General features: G+C 46.4%; 1 protein-coding gene and 1 long non-coding RNA gene across 3 annotated transcripts in view; one reads left to right on the top strand and one right to left on the bottom strand.

Annotated features, from left to right (window-relative positions):
* Window positions 1-78: 78 nt before the first annotated feature.
* LOC132805624 (uncharacterized) lies at window positions 79-14,759 on the top strand. Its single transcript, XR_009640926.1, has 3 exons — window positions 79-351; window positions 13,391-13,595; window positions 14,511-14,759. It is a non-coding gene; the product is annotated as an uncharacterized LOC132805624 (long non-coding RNA).
* A 4,728-nt stretch (window positions 14,760-19,487) lies between these two features.
* LOC132805597 (SH2 domain-containing adapter protein E-like) overlaps window positions 19,488-22,384 on the bottom strand; it is a 35,318-nt gene continuing 32,421 nt past the window's right edge. For both annotated transcript variants that reach the window (XM_060820732.1, XM_060820733.1), the window contains one exon: window positions 19,488-20,836. In XM_060820732.1, coding sequence (XP_060676715.1) covers window positions 20,650-20,836 — 187 coding nt within the window. In that variant the 3' untranslated portion in view covers window positions 19,488-20,649. The remainder of the gene's footprint in view (window positions 20,837-22,384) is intronic.

The raw sequence follows: 22,384 nt of genomic DNA, 5'->3' as shown, positions 1-22,384 counted from the left end.
AGGCGGCGCCGACTGGCTCAAACCGGCAAGACTGCGACGTCCATCAATCTCTCGCGGACGAGCCATTGGCCCGGAGTCAGGTGGCTGGACACGCATGGCAGAGATGGACAGCGTCGATTGGCTGAGACTGGGGGAGAGCGCGACGTCCGTCAACTCCCCTCGGACCAACCTGGGGTCAGGTAACACGATAGTCCCACCCATTCCCGAACCGGGCGGCTACGGATTGGCTGGGATTGGGGAGAACGGGGTGTCCATCAACCACCCACGGACCCGCCATTGGTCTATGGGCACGTGAAGATGACTGGTCTGGGACCCGCCCACGTGATGATGCTGCTGCTGCTGAATGGACAGGTGACTAGTCCATCTAATTAATACTGAGGGAGCCATTGGCTCGCGCGTCGTTGGCCCCACCCACCGACCGTTAGGGAAATTTCGGACCGAACGCGCACAACCTGGGGTCGACCAACTGTTGCGCTGGAAAACCCATTGAACAGTCTTTCACTGTTTATTTGATTTTTCTCCCTAATTCTTCCCGCCTTTCCTCCAGTTCGGGATTTTATTTTGCTGGTCGCCGAGCAACGCGTTTCCACCCTCTCCCCTCCCTCCCCGAGGCATTGCTGATCCTAACTGTCAATCAGGGTCCAACCCCGCCCCCTAGCATGGGCCCTGCGCCCCATTGGCTACACGGCCCGCCGGTCAGATGTTGGCCCTGCCCCCTTCGGTTGGTAGCCCTCACGCTATTGGCAGTGTCATGCCTTAGTCCCGCCTCCCACACCGCGGCTCGGAGACACCATTGCTTGTCAGGCCCATCCGTCGAGTCGTAGTCCCGCCTTACCACGGGCAGATCCTAATCCTTATTGGCTGCCTGTCAAGCATTTATCCCGCCCCCGAATGGAGGGCGCCAAGCCAATGGGTTAGCGTAGCGACCCACACCCGTCACTATCTGATTGGCCCTTTCCGCCGTCAACCATCATGCTGAACCAATCACAGTGGGTGGGGGCGTGGCGATGGCTCCATTTCCCCTCCCAGTTTGACATTTCAATGGCGGAGCTGATGGATCTGGTTTCAACTCAATTACACTGTTTTTTAACATCAACACCTTTGTCTTTGCAAATAGGCAACAGACTGACTTTGAAAGTTTGTGAGAGTTGCCCTGGTCACTCTGCTCAGCTTCTGGTGTTTATGAATCCTTCAGTGGGGAGTCAGAATCCCAACAGTGTAAAAGCAGGCCACTCAGCCCATCGGATCCATGCTGACCCCTGGAGAGCATTCTCCCCAGATTCATTCCTGTAACCCTGCATTTCCCAGGGCTAATCCGTCCAACCTGCACATCCTTGGACACTAAAGGCTAATTCAGCATAGCCAATCCATCCTAACCTGCACATATTTGGACTAGTAGCTGAGTGGTGAGTGGTGCTGCCTTACAGCACCAAGGACCCGGGTTCAATTCCAGCCTCGGATGACTGTGTGGAGTTTGCACGTTCTCCCCATATCTGCATGGGTTTGCTCCGGTTTCCTCCCACAGTCACAAAGATGTGCAGGTTAGGTGAATTGGCTAAATTGCCCGTAGTGTTAGGGGAATAGGTCTGGGTGGGTTGTTCTTTGGAGGGGCGGTGTGGACTTGTTGGGCCGAAGGGCCTGTTTCCACACTGTAGGGAATCTAATCAAACCAGAATATCTGGAGGAAACCCACGCAGTTACAGGGAGAATGTGCAACCTCCACACAAACAACTGCCCAAGGTCCCTGATGCTGTGAGGTACTGAGCCACTGTGCTGTCCATCATAATTAAGGGTGTAGGAGCAAAAGTGTCAACTCAGTTCTGCCACTCAACGAGCACTTACCAATTTTGAAAATAGTCAAAAATGAAACAAAGAACCACAGAAATCTGAACAAAAACCCAAAACTGCAGGAGAAATTTAGCAGGTGTGACAGCAACTGTGGAGAGAAATCAGTGAAAACATTTAGGGATACAGCGACTCTTCTACAGAGCAGTTCTACTGGTTGGATTTTTGAGAATTAGGCAGCATAGTCTGACAATTAGGGTCAGACTGTTCAGGAGAGATATTAGGAAGCACCTCTCCATAGAAAGGGTCAATGGAATTTTGGAATTTCCTTCCACAAATAGAAGTTGACACTAGATCTGTTAGTTTCAATTTGACATTTTATACATTATTTTAATCCTGTAAAATTTTAGGTGTTTCTGTGAATGACATTTTTAACAGAAAGATCTGTCCCTTTTGACCCTGATTGTGTCTACACCACCAGATTTGTAAAGCCCTCTTAATAAAGTTAGGTCACGTGAGTTGGGGAGAGCTTTCCAATTAAAATAGCAATTGACTTAACAGCAGAAGACAGAGAGTGGTTGTGGATGATTGCTTTTTGGACTGGAGGCCTTTTTCCCCAGCACTGTGCCATATGGATTGGTTCTGGGCACTCCACTGGTCACAGGCCTCCAGTCTGAAAAACACAACCCTCCACCACAGCCTCTGTCTTCTACCTTGGAGCCAGTTCTGTATCCAAATGGTTCCCTCTCCCTGTATTCCATGAGATCTAACCAGGATGTTGTTGAGTATGGAAGGTTTGAGTAATAAATCTTTTTTCACTGGAGTGTAGGAGGTTGAGAGACAATCCGATAGAAGTTTATAAAGGAATGAGAGGAATAGATAGCGTTAATGGTAATTGTCTTTGTCTCTAGGGTGTGGGATTTGAAGAGCAGGGTCACATGTTTTAAGGTGAGAGTTAAAAAAAGACATGAGAGGCCACTGTTTTACACAGAGAGTGGTGCAGGTTGGAATGAACTTCCAGAGGAAGTAATGGATGAGAGTACAATTACAACGTTTAAAAGACATTTGGATAGATCAATGAAGAGGAAAGGGTTTGGAGGGATATGGGCCAGGAGCAGGTAGGTGGGACTGGTTTAGTTTGGGATTATGTTCAGCATAGACTGGTTGGACCGAAGGGCCTGTTTCGGTGCTGTATGACTCAATGATTTTGGACTGTACTAAAAATGGATGAAGATACTGCTTTAAACCAAGGCTCCACCCTTATGTGTGAACATACAGCTGGGAAGAGGAAGCATCTCTCTCTCTCTCTCTCTCTCTGTTTCTCTCCCTATGTATAAAATGTCAAGCTTTCGGAGCACAGCCCCTTCATCAGGTGAAACGAAAGGGAATTTATGTAAATTCGGTGTCTGTGTGCTTCCCTCTCACTTCATCTGACTAAAGGGCTTTGCTCCGAAAGCTTGTGATTTCAAATAAACCTGTTGGACTTGTTGTGGGGAGAATGACCAGCCTCGGAGTCACAGTCGGGGTTCAACAACAGGGTTTATTATACCAGGAAATACCGGAGCTCCGGGAAGAGAAAGACACCGACAGCACAATGATCAGCTGCAAGTCTTCTCTCAACCCAGAGCACATGTCAAGATACTTTTATACATTTTGTAATAATAGGTCAGTGATGAGGTTATTGTCTTTGTAACATGGTTTATTTATTGTGAACATTGCAGAATCGTTAATAATTTTGATACAGTCATTGTCAGTTCCAGCGCAGCATGGTTGTCAGTTTCAGCACAGACATTGTCAGTTTCAATGTCTGTGTGGACTTCCATTGCTGTAGTAATGGGCGCTAATCGCTTTTCCTGAGAAGGATGATTCCTGCAGCCCTGGCTGTTAACGCTGTGTATTAAGTCCGTATCAATCAGTTAGCATTTCTATCAAAGGTATTGGCTGGACCCAGAGGCTTCAGCAGGCAGTGTGTGCTACTCATGTGTATTCTTTCCCATACCTGCCTTAAACTAGTCAACTGGGTTGTGAGTGCATTGTGCTGGCATTCTGGTGGGCCCAGGCAGTGTCTGTGATTGCTCTGCTGTCTCTCTCCATATTGCGGTCCGGCGGCCATCTTGTGTGTCAAGTTGGTCAACCGATGGCTCAGCGGCCATCTTGTGTGTCCATATGCCTAGTGTCACCCTGCCCCGTGCCATCTCCCACTTCACTCCCCCCTTTGAGGTCAAGGACGTGACTTCGGAGATCTCCCGCAGACCCACCCAATTCACATGTAGAGGTAGGTCATCACTAGGAGTTCTTCCTCCTGAGGGGTATCATGGAGTACTAGTTTCGTTGGGGACTCTTATGTAGAGACATTCACTGCTGGTCCAGTTCTCATCAGTAGCGCCCCACAGCAGAGTTTTAAACACCCATGGCCCACACAGAATATCAGCATGAGTGCAATGAGGAGAATTATCCCATGTGCCAAATAGGGTCCCCAAGATTTACCTAGCAACCAATTTATTTGTAATTATGGCTCCCTGTCGAAAAATAGCTAGCTGCTCTCAGATATTCTTGATATTTTCTGCAATACTATAAGAGTCACCAATAACATGGGTGAGGAGAAAGTGAGGACTGCAGATGCTGGAGATCAGAGCTGAAAATGTGTGGCTGGAAAAGCGCAGCAGGTCAGGCAGCATCCAAGGAACAAAAATTCGACGTTTCGGGCATAAGCCCTTCATCAGGAATAACATGGGTGATACAATTGTCACCAATAATGATACAAACTCCCCTTTGCTGTGCTCATTGATAATCCACAGCGCAATGTGTCTGCTGTGTGTAGAGTCTGAGTTCAGCCAGCTCTGTATTAATTGCTTCCAGAGCTTTTGCGGTACTATTGCCCAGGATAGTCGGGCCACATACAAGGTCATTTCGGTTCTTAGCGCCCCCCAAAGGTAGAGATCCCAGGAATCTATATCCCAGTGATGACCCAAAATGGTGGGAACCTGCTGGTAAGCACAGAGCTCCTGGCTGATGGAGCGGGTCACTATCCTTCTCCAAACATGGCCCCTGCCGAAGCGTGGTACAGTAAGGGGTGCAATTGTCCCAACTGCGAACAAGTTTGGGAGCTCTGGGGTGTCTGACACATAAGTCCCCTTAAATAGCAAAACAAATCCCTTCGCTGCTCGGTAACATACATTGTCTGTCTGTCTGTCCATCCACATCATCCCTGATCCCCTGGGTGCCCCCCCCCCCCCACCACGAGCTGGTGAGTATCGAATGGGTATGTCGACGTCTGCCATGGGTGCCATTGCACTGACCACACATGAATTGTCTGCCCACGGTCACATTCAAGCATCCCTGCTCACTGCAGGTACAGGTAAACTGTCCCCTGGTGACCGTACTGTGCTGATGAGTGCAGTGTGTTGGGAATTTTTGAGTCATTTTTGGGAACCAGGGCATAAACGTATTCCCATCCCTGCCCTGTGAAGCTCTTTGGGTAATTACCAGGTTTTAAACGGGTCTTCCCCTTCCCAGGCTGGGGGGCCTGGTACCATGGGTGGCCTGTCCAGCTGCACACATCTACCCTGGAGTCCCCATTTATATTTTCCTATCTGCCCTTTACACAGCCCTCCCGAGGTGTCTATACAGTCACAAGGAATCCACACCAGAGTGGCTGCAAATAGGGATTCTACTGATCGCGCCGGGGGTAGCAGACAGTTCGATTCCCAGGCAAACTTCGGTGGGTTTTATAGAGGAGGTTATCCTCAAATCCTGCCATGCTCCCAACAGTCGCAACACTTAAACACCGTGAAATACATACAGATTTGCACTTAAAATTAAGTTATCAGTCACAGTATTTGTTTTCGTCAGGAGGTGCAGTCGTGCTCCTGTGTGGTTTGTTCGGTTGTGTTGTCAGTCTTCCCTCTGGGATGACCATCTTGGTCCCGCCGTTCCTGTCTGTGCCCGGGGAATGGTCAATGGCGTGAGTTTGGTCACAGGGATCTCTAAACGGTTTTAGTTGGGTCCAGTTCTTCCCATATGCCTTTCCCTTTAATGTCTGGGTAGGCCCAGGTGTGCCCCTTACTACCCCGTCGCATGGCCCATTCTAGTTCGGGACAAAGCCTGGCCTGTTTGTCGGTCAGTGCTCACACCGGCCTCCTGCAGGTGGGACCTCGGGCTGGGGTTCCGAATTCCTCTGCCCTGTCCTTTTTTGGCCTGTTGGTCAATGACAGATTTCCACATCCCTTTCGATTGGGCGCTTAATTCTATCACATATCGCCGAATTTAGTGGCCCCACGTCGGTGCCCCCTGTGATTATTGACTCTGGGCAATAGCATGTCTCGGCCGGTCATTAATTCATACGGTGTTAGCCTGGTTCCCTGATTCGTGATGGCTCTTAATCTCATTCGTACTTCAGCAGCACCTCAGCCCATGTTCTGCCCGAGGCTCGCATAGCCTTAGCCTAAAGCATTTTTCAGTGTCCTGTTCCTTCCCTCTCAGGGGGGATAGGGGATGTGAAATTTTTGTAATTGGCAGACAGTCTTCATGACCTTGTCTGTAAAATGTGTCCCTTGGTCGGAGTCGATTAGATTACAGTGTGGAAACAGGCCCTTTGACCCAACAAGTCCACACCGAACCGCTGAAGCGCAACCCACCCATCCCACAACATTTACCCCTTACCTAACACTACGGGCAATTTAGCACGGCCAATTCACCTGACCCGCACATCTTTGGACTGTGGGAGGAAACCGGAGCACCCGGAGGAAACCCACGCAGACATGGGGAGAACGTGCAAACTCCACACAGTCAGTCGCCTGAGTCGGGAATTGAACCCAGGTCTCTGGTGCTGTGAGGCAGCAGTGCTAACCACTGTGCCACCGTGTAAACTCCCCAATCTCAGGATTAACTCCTCCCTGAATATTCTAGCTACAGTGCAGCTTTTGGTCAGGAATGCTTCTACCCACTGGGTGAATTGTTCTATGATGACCAGGCAGTACATTTCCCATGGGAGCCTGGTATCGGCCCTATAAAATCCATCTGAACGTGTTCTCAGGGTCCCCTAGGTCTGGGCTGGGGTCCCATCCTAACTTTTATGGGTCTCCCTGGGTTATGTTGTGCCCAAACCATGCATCTGCGTCAGTACGTGGCCACACATTCCCTCCCACCACCGCTCTCTCCCTAGGCTTGCTACCACGGCCTCTCTATCTGTATGGGAGAGTATGTGGTGCGGTTCTGTATACATGCTGCTGCTACCACTTTGCCTCCAGACACCATCCTCCCCTTTGATTGATCCCTACAGTCTCCATTGCTCTCTTTCACCCTGCAGGGTGTCCTCCTGGAGCTGCTGAATTTGGATAGCGTCTTTTGCTAATTCAATAGTGGCTGTTGTAACCTCGTCGATGGTTTCTGGTTCTCGGGTTTTCTGAGCTGCTCGGTCTGCTGCCTGGTTTCCTTTGAAGTTTAGCCAACCTGGACTCTGCTGGATCCTTGATGGGCTTTTATTTTTATTCCTATAGCCTCTTTTGGCTGTTCACGGGTATGCAATAGTGCCTGCATTTCTAATTGGTGTATGATAGGGATTCCCACCCCACTGCTCCCCCCTCCTTTTACCCCATACCACCATATAGTCATGGACCACACTGAAGGCATATTGACTGTCTGTATATATACACACGGTTTTTCCTTTTACTAGTGCCATTATTTTGGTGAGTGCTACCAGTTCTGCTTCCTGTGCAGACTGACTTCCAACAATCCCTCCAGGCATAACTGTTTCTAATTTATCATTTACCACAGCCCATCCAATCGGTGCGACCCTGCTACATATTTCTATGACCCGTTCATGAAGAGGGGCTCCTCAGCTGTGTCTGGTGGTGGGGGTATCTTTTACTCACCCCCCCCCTTCATCCCCATCTATATCCCCACAGTTGTGCGGTTCCGCTGTGTCCAGAATTCCCTCAGCTAGGTTTTCCACCATATCCCTAACTATTACCACGTTCCGACTTGGGAGTAAAATACCTCAATGGAATCAATTTAGGTAAAGGGGCAGTACAGAGAGATCTGGGTGTTCTTGTACACCAGTCAATGAAGGTAAGCATGCAGGTACAGCAGGTAGTGAAGAAGGCTAATAGCATGCTGGCCTTCATAACAAGAGGGATTGAGTATAGAAGCAAAGAGGTGCTTCTGCAGCTGTACAGGGCCCTGGTGAGACCACACCTGGAGTACTGCGTGCGTCTCCAAATTTGAGGAAAGACATTCTGGCTGTTGAGGGAGTGCAGCGTAGGTTCATGAGGTCAATTCCTGGAATGGCGGGATTACCTTACACTGAAAGATTGAAGTGACTGGGCTTGTAAACCCTTGCGTTTAGAAGACTGAGAGGGGATCTGATTGAGACATATAAGATTATGAAAGGATTGGACACTCTGGCAGCAAGAAACATGTTTCCGCTGATGGGTGAGTGCTGAACCAGAGAACACAGCTTAAAAATACAGGGTAGACCATTTTAGGACAGAGATGAGGAGAAACTTCTTCACCCAGAGAGTGGGGGCTGTGTGGAATGCTCTGCCCTAGAGGGCAGTGGAGGCCCAGTCTCTGGATTCATTTAAGAAAGAGTTGGATGGAGCTCTCAAGGATAGTGGAATCAAGGGTTATGGAGATAAGGCAGGAACAGGATACTGATTAGGAATGATCAGCCATGGTCATATTGAATGGCGGTGCAGGGCTCGAAGGGCTGAATGGCCTACTCCTGCACCTATTGTCTATTGTCTAAAAGGACTGCCTCCCACTTTGCCCTTCTCATATTGGAGACAGCCCTCAGGTTCCCTGTGTTTAGCATCTCTACTAGGATGTGTTTGGTGTGGAGGATGATATTCCCTGTCATTACTAAGGGCTCGTTGACTCTAACAGCCCAAGCAGCACAATCTAAGGCTGCTACGCACCTGGGCAACCCGGTGATGACTGGCCCTTCTGTATTTGAGTAGTATCCCACGGGCTATCTCCTGCTACCGTGGTCTTGGGTGACCACCGTGGAATAAAACCCTCTCTCATTATGACAGTGCATGTGCATATCCTTGCTGGGATCTGGCAGCCCTAGCCCGGGGGCTGATATGAGTCGGGTTTGAAGCTGCCCTGTATGCTTCCTCCTGTTCTGGCCCTACAAGGTTACAGGTTCCAAGGTGGGATTGCCTCCTTTAATTCACATCTGGTTCAGTACAGCCAAATTTTGCGAACTCGGGTGTTAAGGTCCGACTGTAGTTGAATAGCCCTGTGACCTTTCTGACTCCCCTGACAGTGGCAGGTCGTGGCATCTGTTGGGTTGCTTTCTTGAGGTCGTTGGGCATTACTTTGAACGCCTGGGATACAAGGTGTCTCTGGTGTAAAATTTGTACTTTCCCAATTCGTTAGCCTTTATGGGGCTAACTTCTTACCCTGTGGCTGCCAATTCCTGCAAAACTAGACATAGAGTTTCCTGGTGCCCTGACTCAGATTCTGAGGCAATTAGGATATCATTTACATCCTGGAGAGCAGTGCTGCCCTCTGGTAAATCTAATCTCTTCAGAATGTCGCTCATCACCCTGTGAAAAACAGTAGGGCTTTGGCAGACAAGTCCAAGTGTGCTGCCTGGCCCTCACTGTAAAGCGAATTTATTCTGGTACTCAGGATAGACCAGAAACTGTTGACTCTGTCTAAAACTGTAAATATCTTGTGCTCACCGTTTAAAATAGCGTCGGGCTGTGCTACAATGGGTGCAATTTGGGGGTGACCTTAGTTAGTCCTGTATAATCAATGGTGAGCCTGAAGCTCCCATCAGGCTTTAGTACTGGCCACATCAGAGAATTAGCTGTACTTGTGGTTTCTTTCAGGATTCCCTGTCTCACTAGTCCTTGCACTATCTCCACAACTGCTTTTTCTGCTTCAGGTTCTATTGGGTATTGCCAGTGGGGCTTATGCTCCAGTCTGGGAACCCTTATTGGGTCTGTGTTAACTAGACCTGTATTTAACTTTTGTTTCTGCCCAGGCTCTGGGGACGGAGGCGTAGATGGCTCCGAATCCCCCCTTTTCGAGGTTCCAGTCCCTACTGGTGGCTGTAGCCACCTTGTTTCAAGGTGACTTGGAAGTTTCCCAATCTCGGTCTTTCAACCGCCCTGTCTGGACCAAATCAGTTTCCCTTTTGCACAATCAATTAGAACTTTATATTCTTTCAGGAGATCATTGCCCATTACGGTGCCCTCATTATTTTAGCATACATAGAATTTCATGGGGTTAGATATTGTTTATTTCTACAAGGGTAGTTTATAATTCGCTTCGGGCTGTGAGTCTGTTCCTCCCCTGGTAACGGTCACTAAGTTATACACTTGCACGGTTCGTCCAATAGAGGGAGCGGGACTTTTTTTTAGGAGGAGACAGAGTCAATCTCCTTTTCCTCTTCTACTTTTTCTGATCTTCGCTCTGGCTCCTTTATCCTGTCCTCCAGCTCCTTAATTCATTCTTGTCCTTTTCTCCACCTGCTAGTGGAGACACCTACTTGTTCAATTAGGCCTGCTAACTGGTGCACTAACATTACTCCTACCTGTTTAGTTTTATTTCATTTCTGTTTATCTACCCACTGTTGTGCTCATGTCTGGGATAGATCCCAACCATTTTTCTTCATTTGTTTGGTCAACCCTTGTCTGCCTGCCTTGTATTTCTCAATAAGAGAACCTGCAATATCCCCCCCCTCAAATGGGGTGGCACGGTGGCTCAGTGGTTAGCACTGCTGCCTCACAGCACCAGGGACCCAGGTTCGATTCCAGCGTTGGACGACTGTGTGGAGTTTGCACATTCTCCCCGTGTCTGTGCGGGTTTGCTCTGGTTTCCTTGCACAGTCCAAAGATGTGCAGGTTAGGTGAATTGGCCATGCTAAATTGCCCATAGTGTTAGATGCATTAGTCACAGGGAATTGGGCCTGGGTGAGTTACTCTTTGGAGGGTTGTTGGGCCGAATGGCCTGTTTCCACACTGTAGGGAATCGAATAATCTAAAAAAAAACTTTGATCTGCCATTTAGCAGATTGTGTACTCCTGGATATTACCAAGAGTAAGATGTACCCAATCCAGTGGGGACCTCTCTACCCCCGGCCACTAATACTGTCCCAGCACCATCCATCTGGCTGTAGCAGCCTCCTAGCTGGTGTGCTCTGTAGCAGTGGGACTTCTTTACCCTCCCAGCCACCAATGCTAGTCGGTACCTACCGGTCGGCTGGGAATGCCGGCTCAATAGGGTGTGATCTACCGAGACTCCACTACCCACCCGGCCACCTCTACTGACCCAACACCTCCTGATAGGCCCAGAAACCTACCTCTAGCCTGGTGTGCTCTCTACCGGTGGGACTCTTTACCCTCCTGGCCACCACCACTATTCAAGCTCTGTTGTTCTACTCCGGACTGACAGGGTATCACGGTTACCCACAGTGTCCACGCTCCTCACCTTGGTAAACTGTGCTCCACTAGTCAGAGTGGTTTTTGATCAAAGCGATCAGCTCCTCTTCCTCACTACATTGGAAATTACAACCACAGACAGCACCCAACTTTTAACTTAAAGCTTTGTTCGCCCGACTTTGCCACTTGTGCTTCGCAGCTCCGAGTGCCCTTAGCACCTCAATTCCCATCACATTTGCGGGGTGGCTACCCATCTTAACAATCAGTTTAGGGCAGAGTCTTTAAGACACGCACAACCTTGTCCTCTGGCTGTTTCAGCACAAGCAGCAGGTTAGCACAGTTAAACACTTATTCTCCACAGACATGCACTTAAAATTTTTAACTCAGTCCTGGTGCAAATTAGATGTTACAATCGGTATACCATTTAAACTGTGTCACTGGCCCAGTCTGACTCTTCCAATTGCAGATATAAATCGGTTCTTACCCCCGGTTCCCCAATCATGGCCTTTAACCAGGGCGCCGGTAATAAGAACCCTGCTCGCAGCGCCAGTTGCTGTGGGGAGAATGACCAGCCTCAGAGTCAGAGTGGGGTTCAACGACAAGAGTTTATTGTACCAGGAAATACCGGAACTCCAGGGAGAGAAAGACACCAACAGCACAGTGGTCAGCGGCCAGTCTTCTCTCAACCTGGAGCACATGTCAAGATTCTTTTATTCATTTTGTAATAATAGGTCAGTGGTGAGGTTATTGTAACATGGTTTGCTTATGGTGAACATTGCAGAATCGTTAATAGTTTCGGTGCAGTCATTGTCAGTTCCAGCGCAGCCTTTGTTAATTTCAGCACGGCCGTTGTCAGTTTCAGTGCAGACATTGTCAGTTTCAATGTCTGCGCAGAAGTCCATTGCTGCAGTATTGGGCACTAATCGCTTTTCCTGAGAAGGATGATTACTGCAGCCCTGGCTATTAGCACTCTGTATTGAGTCCATATCAAACTGTTAGCATTTCTATCAAAGATGTTGGCTGGATCCAGACACTTCGGCAGGCAGTGTACGCTACACCTGTGTATTCTCTCCCCCACCCGTCTTAAACTAACCAACTAGGTTGTAAGTGCATTGTGCTGACATTCTGGTGGCCCCAGGCAGTATTGGTGTTTGCTCTGCTGTCTCTCTCCATATTGTGGTCCAGCGGCCATCTGATGGCTCAGCAGCCATCTTGTGTGTCCGTGTGTCTAGTGTCACTCTGCCCCATGCCATCTCCCACTTCAAACTATAACCTGATATCGTGTGATTTCTGACTTTGTCTACCCCAGCCCAACACTAGCAACTCCAAATTATACGTAAACTGCAATTACCTAACAGCTACTCCTCTCTCTTTCTCTTTAAGTTATTCACACTGCAAATTTTGTGATGAAAGGAAAAGGGCCAAACCATTTTCAGAAGCATGGAAAGCCATAGCCCGGGATAACTGTGGCCTTATGATCTACAGAGTTAGCATAATTTCCCGTCATGCATGTCAGACTAACACGGGCGGCACGGTGGCACAGTGGTTAGCACTGCTGTCTCGCAGTGCCTGAGACCGGGGTTCAATTCCCGACTCAGGCGACTGATTGTGTGGAGTTTGCACGTTCTCCCCGTGTCTGCGTGGGTTTCCTCCGGGTGCTCCGGTTTCCTCCCACAGTCCAAAGATGTGCGGGTCAGGTGAATTGGCTATGCTAAATTGCCCGTAGTGTTAGGTGAAGGGGTAAATGTAGGTGTATGGGTGGGTTGCGCTTTGGCGGGTCGGTGTGGACTTGTTGGGCCGAAGGGCCTGTTTCCACACTGTAAGTAATCTAATCTAACTTTATATAAAGAGCTGAAAATGTGTTGCTGGAAAAGCGCAGCAGATTAGGCACCATCCAAGGAATAGGAGGTTTCCTGAAGAAGGGCTTGTGCCCGAAACGCCAAATTTCCTGCTTCTTGGATGCTGCCTGACCTGCTGCGCTTTTCCAGCAACACATTTTCAGCTCTTATTTCCAGCATCTGTTGTCTTCACTTTCTCCTCTAACTTTATAGAAACACCAGATCGGCTTACTGTAAGAGGAAGAAGTAAAATCAGATTGTTGATCAGTCAAGTGGCTGAGGCTAAAGATTATTCAACCTCTGCGGTTGCAAAAAGGGATAAAATAGGACTGATAAGAGGAACCATGGAAACAGATGTCTCCTGTTCACACAGGTCTCAGAAAAATGAGCTCAGAACCATGAGGATCTTATGCAAGGGAGGCATGACATTGACCAGTCTTGAAGACGGGACGAAACATCTAAAAGAAGGATCAGAGACATCTTTTGTGAGACAGAGCACTGTGAAGAGGAGACCTGAGTTCAGAACATAGAGACAAATACAACTTGTTGGAGTGAACCAGCCAGTTCATCACACATGGGTAGTATCTAGACTCGTCAAATAAATAGTATGTAGGTTGTGTGCTTACTAAGAATTAAAGAGTTACTAATAAACAGGAAGTTGTATTAAATTCTAATTTGGCTGTCCTTATCTGTCATGAAATTTGAGAACCTCATGGAAAAGAGGTCAACAGTCATATCGAATGGTAGAGCAGGCCGCAGGGGCTAAATTGCCCACTTCTATTCCTAGTTCTTATGAAAAGTTCTTTGTGGAGGCACAGTAGCTAGTACTGCTGCCTCAGTGCTAGGGACCCGGGTTCAATTCCGGCCTTGAGTGTCTGTCTGTGTGGAGTTTGCACATTCTGCCCGTGTCTGTGTGGGTTCCCTCCAGGTGCTCCGGTTTCCTCCCACAGTCCAAAGATGTGTAGGTTAAGGGTGGATTGGCCATGCTAAATTGCCTACCGTGTTAGTCAGAGGGGAAACGGGTCTGGGTGGGTTACTCTTCGGAGGGTCGGTGTGGATTTGCTTGGCCAAAGGGCCTGTTTCCACACAGTAGGGAATCTAATTTAAAAAATGAATCCTCAATTGATGAGTGAAAGACTGAGAAACGGTGTATTTGCACCATTAGTAAGGAGTTGAAAGATAATAACTCATTGACATCTGTGACCCAGACTGGTGCCAGAACTTTATTTCTCTGTTTTCTTTCCCCACCCATTTATTCATGTCTTGTCTCTTTATGTTTGTTTGTAAGTGTTTGGGAATTTTGACAAAGAGACAGAATTTAAGTTATTATATTAGAAATGAGCAATTTAATTGTTTTGTTAACATTTTTAAACATTTGATTAATAATGGGCTTTCTTGTTTATGAAGAAGACCTTGTGTGCACATCTCTTTGACCTGAATCAAACAGATACAAATCTGACAATTCAATTGTTTCATCAAATTTTCCATTGCAGACAATTCTGAAATTAGCGGGGCTTGACTGCCAGTGAACTACTTCAGCAAGCTGTGACAGACTGCTTACTTAATGTCAGTCATGGGTAAAGTTTAACTTTCTCCAGCTCAACGATGGGAAGACTGAAGCCATTACCTTTGATCCTTACCACAATTTTTCAATTCCTTACCGATACTTTTAAACTCCCTCCTCATCTTCAATCGGGCTCATGGTACCGTTCAACCCTGAGGTGAGCTCCCTATTCCAAATCCTCTCCATTACAAAGACTTCCACGTCTGCATAATCTGCCTCTCTACCGTGTCTTGGACTCTCTACAGCTCAGGCATCTCCAGATTTACTAACAGTAGTGTTGCATTAACTACAGATTGAAAGGGGAGGTCAGAGATTTCATAACTTAAAAAAAGTTAGAATGTTGTGGAACTGTCTGCCAACATCTGTTGATAAAGCACATATTTACAGGACCTTCCAGAAAAGACTTGCTTGAAAACCAATGCATTGTAAAGTGGGTAGGGGACTCAGCCGAAGAGTTAATGAGACAACATGGCTTATGTGGGGTAAACACTTGATAAGTTATACCTTTTGTTTTTGTGCCAAAAAAGGTTTATGGTTCAAATTGTATGGAACACAAGAGAGGTTTGCAATGACTGAGCCAAGTGTTGTCATAGCGAGTCTGGACACAGTAGACAGGTGAAGACAGTTTACTGTTCATACAGAGGTCCAAAACTAGAGGGACATCACTATTGGGTGTTTGAGAAAAGAAGCAGTGGTTATCTGATAGTTAACCTTTATATACAGTGAGTACTTTAGATTCAGATTGCCCTGCCTGATAGTTTGTTGGAAGCAGGTTCAAAGAAGCCTACAGAAGGAAATTTGTGATAACTGTGAGAGAAAAAAACTTGCAGCGGGTGAGTGGAATTACAAACATATGAATTATGAGTTGCTTGGCTACTTGAACCGGCTCTAACTGTAAATAATCTCATGGCTGATCTGTCTGTGTTTCAAGTTCCACCTTCCCACCTATTCCTGAAAGCCTTTGATTCCTTTGTCTAACAAGAATATATCTACCCCTATCTTAAAACTATTTGATTACTTCACGTTTGCCATCTTCTGAAGCAGAGAGTTCCAAAGTCATAGAACCTGCTGAGAGAAAACAAATTATCTTTGTCTCTATCCTAAAAGGCAGCTCCTAATATTTTTAAGTAATGCCCCAAGTTCTGGATTCACCAACAATAGAGTCATAGACGGAAACAAACCCTTTGGACCAAGCCGACCAGATAGCCAAAACTGAACTAGTCCCATTTCCCTCTAAACCTTTCCTATCCATGTACTTGTCCAAATGACTTTCAAATGTTTTAATTGTACCAGCCTCCACCAGCTTCTCTGGTAGCTCATTCCATACACGCACCACACTCTGTGTGAAATAGTTGCCCCTTCGGTCCCTTTTAAATCTTCTCCTCTCACCTTAAACTTATGCTCTATAGGATTGGACTCTCCTACACTGGGGGAAGGACCTTGATTATTCACTTCACCCATGCCCTTCATAATTTTATAAGCTTCTGTAAGTTTACCCCTCAACCTCCGATGCTCCAGGGAAAAAAGTCCCAGCCTATCCAGCCTCTCCTTCAAACTCAAACCCTCCAGTCTTGGTAGCATCCTTTTTTGCACTCTTCCAGTTTAATAGCATTCTTCCTATGGCAGGGCGACCAGATATGTACAACTATAACATTTTTATACATTTGATTTAAATTATTGTTGTCAGATGTACCTAGGTACAGTGAAAAGTTTTGTTGTGTGTTGCGATGACATGATATCCCAACTCCTGCACTCAATGCTCTGACCCATGAAGGCAAGTGTATCAAATGCCTTCTTCACCACCCTGTCTAACAATGATGACATTTTTGAGGAACTACATACCTGCACCGCTAGGTCTCTCTGTTTGAACAACAGGGTCAAGACTGTGTTGCTGGAAAAGCACAGCAGGTCAGGCAGCATCCAAGGAGCAGGAGAATCGACATTTCGGGCAAAAGCTCTTGGGCCTGCCATTAAGTGAATAAGCCCCGACCTGGTTTGTCATAGCAAAATGCAACAGCTCGCATTTATCTAAATTAAATTCCATCTGCCATTCCTCAGGCCACTGGCCCAGTTGATTAAGATCCTGTTGTATCCTCAGGTAATTTCCTTCACAGTCCATTGTACCACCAATTTTGGTGAGATCCACCAACTTACTGACCATGCTTCCTATACCCTCATACATAAATGATGAACAACAGCACCGATCCTTGAGGCACACTGCTGGTGATGGGCCTCCATTCTGAACAACCCTCTACCACCACCTTCTGTCTCCTACTGTCAAGCCAATTTTGTATCCAATTGTCTAGCTCTCCCTGGATCCCACGTGATCTGAAGGCCTTGCTAACGTCCATGTAGACAACATCTACCACTCTCCTTCATCTATCTTCTTGGTCATCTTTTCAAAAACTCAGGTGAAAGTGAGGACTGCAGATGCTGGAGATCAGACTGGTGCTGGAAAAGCACAGCAGGTCAGGCACCATCCAAGGAGCAGGAATATCGATGTTTCCAGCAAAGGCCCTTCATCAGGAATGAAGGGCTTTTGCCCGAAATGTCGATTTTCCTGCTTCTCGGATGCTGCCTGACCTGCTGTGCTTTCCAGCACCAGTCTAATCTTTTCAAAAACTCAATCAAGTTTGCGAGAAGTGATTTCCCACAAGAGGAAGCTTATATCCAGCTTGTTAATTGTCTATGCTTCATTCAATCACACCTCGCTCTTCTAAGCTTCAGTGGAAACAAGCCCAGTTCATCCAACCTATCCGTCATAAGACAACTTTCTCATTTCATGAATCAACCTGGTATATCTCCTCTAAACCAGAGACCAAATCTGCATGCAATACCGAGATGTGTTCTCACCAGTACTCGGTACAAATGAAGCATAACTTCCTTATTTTAACATTCAAGTAACAAAGGATAGCATTCCATTAGCCTTCTTAATTACTTGCTGTACTTGCACACGAACTCATATACCCATCCAAATTCCTCTTAAATGTTGCTGGTACAATTGCAACCTTTAAGAATCATTTGGATGGGTATATGAATAGGAAGGGTTTGGAGATTTATGGGCCAGGTGTGGTAGCTGGGACTAGATTAGGTTGGGATATCTGGTCAGCCTGGACGGGTTGGACCAAAAGGTCTGTTTCCATGTTGTACATCTCTATGACTCTATGACTCTTTGGTTTTCACCTTATCCCTCTGCACCATGCAATACTGCAGTTATTCCCCATTTAAGTCATACTTTGCTTTATTACTCTTCCTCCCAAAATTTAATTCACATTGTCCTATGTTTTGCTCCATCTGCCAGAATTTTGCCCATTCAACTCAACCTATTTGTCCACGATTTCCTTCTGATCTTTTTGTTTTTCCCATCCTATTGTGTCATCAGCACACATAGCTACCATGCTTTCGCTCCTCTCATCTAAATCACTGATATAAATTGTAAAAGAAAAACTGAGCTGATTAGATGATTTGGAGATGCCGGTGTTGGACTGACGTGTACAAAGTTAAAAAGGAGCGTCGCTCTGAAAGCTAGTGCTCCCAATTAAACCTGTTGGACTATAACCTGGTGTTGTGTGATTTTTAACTGATTAGATGAATTGACCTTCTGCTGCAATCATTTTATGATATGGTAGTCTGGATGGGACAAAGATTCCACGTTCAACTCCTGCTCATTTCTGCATGATCTAATTTCAGACTGTGCACCAGGTTGTTAAAATTGGCCTCAGCATTGCAGAAGGTGGAGGAAAAGTTACTGGCCTACCAATTAAAAATTGAGTTCACATCCTTTTCTGGAAGAATTTAATTTTTTGTAAGAATATTAAAAGACTCTCCATTTATTAAATGCTTTAATTCAATCTATATGTTTTAAACAAGATATAATATTCAATCATGGCAATTTCTTTGTATGTCACTGCCTTTAATATTGTATTTTTTTAATAAAGAAAAACACATTTTGGAATGTCAAAGATTGCTTTTTAACCTTCCAGTGAAATGTCCTGGGACAATGTATTATGTTAAATGCACTGTATAAATAGAAATTCTTGCTGTTCTGCAGCAACAAGAAGGTAATGCCTGTATTAATTTCACCACTTACCTTGTTAAATATACCACAGAATCATGAATCAACATGGTATACCTCCTCAGAACCTCCTCCAGTGTCAAGTAGGAAGTTAGCTTGTTTATTTATACTTTTTTTTGCTGATTATATTGAGAGTTGCTGTTGCTGGGAGACAAAATTCCTTCCCAGTAAAATCTTCATGCCCTCCTAGAGTAAAGCTCTCTCTACACTGTCCTGGTCAAACAGTGCCAGGACAGGTACAGCGCTGGGTTACATATAAAGATCCCCCTCCCCCCAATCAAACTCCCAGGATAGGGACAGCACTGGGTTACATAGAGTGTAAGGATTCGTACACACTGGTTTCCCCCCCACTCCCCCAAATCAAACAGTGCCAGGACAGGTACAACACTGCGTTACATATAAAGATCCCCCCTCCCCCCCCATCAAACTCCCAGGATAGGGACAGCACTGGGTTACATATAGATTAAAAGATTCATCCACACTGGTCCCCACTCCCCCAAATCAAACACTCTCAGGACAGGTACAACACTGCGTTACATATAAAGATCCCCCCCCCGCAATCAAACTCCCAGGGTAGGGACAGCACTGGGTTACATATAGATTAAAAGATTCATCCACACTGGTCCCCACTCCCCCAAATCAAACACTCTCAGGACAGGTACAACACTGCGTTACATATAAAGATCCCCCCCCCGCAATCAAACTCCCAGGGTAGGGACAGCACTGGGTTACATATAGATTAAAAGATTCATCCACACTGGTCCCCACTCCCCCAAATCAAACACTCCCAGGACAGGTACAACACTGCGTTACATATAAAGATCCCCCCTCCCCCCCAAATCAAACTCCCAGGATAGGGACAGCACTGGGTTACATATAGATTAAAAGATTCATCCACACTGGTCCTCACTCCCCCAAATCAAACACTCCCAGGACAGGTACAGCACTGGGTTACATACAGAATAAAGCTCTGCCTACACTTTTAAACTAAAAATAATGTTCCCTCATCAGACACTCAAAATACAGCTACAGCACTGGGTTAGATTGAAACTCCCTCTATCCTGTCAAACACTCCCAAGGTGGTTTCAGCACAAGATCAAAAACAGGGTAAAGCTCCTTCTCCACAGTTCCCACCGAACACTCGCAGAACAGGAGCAGTGCAGGGTTGGATACAGAATAAAGCTCCCACTACACTGTCCCTATCAAACATTCTCAGGATAGGTATAGCACAGGGTTAGATACAGAGAAAAACTCCCTTCACATTGTTCCATGTAACACTGCCAGGATCAGTGCAGCAGTGTTTGATATTGAGTAAGAACTTTCTATACTGTCTCCATCGAACAATCCCAGGCCAGTACAGTACAAGTTAAAACATTAAGATCCCTTCACTCATTTCACACAACGTGTCTGAACCGATTGTCAAAATGCACCTTTTCCCCACTTTCCACTTTGCCTCTTGAATAAATTTAGTGAAAACAAAGGACTTTGGTCCAGGGTACTGTAGATTCATTCCACACTCGGGAAACACAAGAAGAGTTAGTCCTACCATTCTGGGTCAAATTTGAAACCAAATCCCAGGAATGAATTGCGAGTATGTACCAACCATGCCCCCCACCTCATTTCTAATTTGATTCCAACATCTTTGTCCCATTACGTCAGCACTGGTTCTCCCTGGGTTCCAGCTAGCTTTGTGATTCTATTATTTCTTCTTCCATTATTTTATCAGAAGATCAGATCTTTGGAGTCCTCCCTCTGCACACCTCTGCTGGTTTGAAGGCCCAAGGTATAGTGTGCAACCTGTGGCTACACTGTCTCTTCTCGTACCTGGAGGTTGGTTTGAAAGCTGTCTTTCATGCATATGGCAAGTGCTTTGTGCAATATCTTCAACCCATCCTCCCAAATCTTCCTCTATCGCTCTCTGTCCTCTTTGTTTGTCGATCAGCGTTGAATGGGAGGCCACGTAGATGGTTGTCCAGATTGGCAGTTGCACAAATTACTGCTGTTTATTGTGCACAGGATAAAGAAGAGTCATGTGTTCTGCATCCTTGAATGGCAGTTTTTCATTGCAATAGTAATGCACCACCTCTGGAATACTGTCAAAGAGGGCACTGTTCTGATTCAGTGTATACTTATTGTCCTTGGTCTGGGGCAGAATGATGTGAACACATCCTTGGCTGGTCCTGTACAAAGTAGACAAATCACAGGAGTTAATATCAGTACCATCAAGGTGATAGGAAATAGAAGCAGGATAACAACATTCACCCACTCAAACCATTCAGTAAAAACACGGCTGATCTGATTCTGACCATAACTCGACTTTCCTGCCTGTCCCCCTGAGTCCTTGCAGATCAAAAACCGGTTTAACTCAGATTTGAATATAATTTCATTGCTTTCTGTGGAATTATAAAAAAAAAACCTCAGAGGCATTTATATCTCAACTCTGGCTTAAATGGGAGACCCCTTATTTTTAAGCTGTGCCCCCGCCAAGTTTTAGATTCCACCATGAGTGGAAATATCTTCTCAGCCTTTAGATTGTCAAGCACCCCTCAGAAGATAGTGGTGAGCTGCCTTCTTGAACTGCTGCAGTCCATACAGTGTAGTGACATCCACAAGGCGTTTTGAAACGGAGTTCTAGGGTTCTGACCCAGCAACACTGCAAGACTGGTGAGATAGTTCCAAGGTGTGTGGCTTTAAGGTGGACTTGCGGGTGGTGGTGTTCTCATGTTTCTGGTGGTCTTGTCCTTCTAGCTGAAAGAGATCGCGGATTTGGAAGGTGCTGTCCAATGAGTCTTGGTGAGTTGTTGCAATGCAACACATGGTACGCATCGCCACTGTATGTCATCAAGCCATAGCGATGTACAACATGGAAACAGACCCTTCAGTCCAACCTGTCCATGCTGACCAGATATCCCAGCCCAATCTAATCTCACCTAACAGCACCCGGCCCATATCCCTCCAAACCCTTTCCATTCATTTACCCATCCAAATGCTTCTTAAATGTTGCAATTGTAGCAGCCTCCACCATATCCTCTGGCAGCTCATTCCATGCACGTACCACCATCTGCATGAAAAAGTTGCCCCTTAGGTCTCTTTTATATCTTTTCCCTCTCACCCTAAACCTATGCCCCTCTAGTTCTGGACTCCCCGACCCCAGGGAAAAGACTTTGTCTATTTACCCTATCCATGCCCCTCATGATTTTATAAACCTCTGTAAGGTCACCCCTCAGCCTCCGACGCTCCAGGGAAAACAGCCCCAGCCTGTTCAACCTCTTCCTGTAGCTCAAACCCTCCAACCCTGGCAACATCCTTGTAAATCTTTTCTGAATCCTTTCAAGTTTTACAACATCTTTCCGATAGGAAGGAGACCAGAATTGCACGCAATATTCCAACTGTGGCCTAACCAATGTCCTGTACAGCTGCAATATGACCCCCCAGCTCCTGTGCTCAAAACTCTGACCAATAAAAGGAAGCATACCAAAAGCATTCTTCACTATTCTATCTACCTGCAACTCCACTTTCAAGGAGCTATAAACCTGCACTCCAAGGTCTCTTTGTTCAGCAACACTCCCTAGGACCTTACCATTAACTGTGTAAGTCCTGCTAAGATTTGTTTCCCAAAATGTAGCACCTCACATTTATCTTAATTAAACTTATTAATGAAAAAGTTGCCCCTTAGGTCTCTTTTATATCTTTTCCCTCTCACCCTAAACCTATGCCCCTCTAGTTCT

Source organism: Hemiscyllium ocellatum, chromosome 50 (assembly GCF_020745735.1).
Source record: "Hemiscyllium ocellatum isolate sHemOce1 chromosome 50, sHemOce1.pat.X.cur, whole genome shotgun sequence".
Lineage (NCBI taxonomy): Eukaryota > Metazoa > Chordata > Chondrichthyes > Orectolobiformes > Hemiscylliidae > Hemiscyllium > Hemiscyllium ocellatum.
Note: the sequence above shows the minus strand (reverse complement) of the source record. Positions and strands in the feature narration are given on the sequence as shown.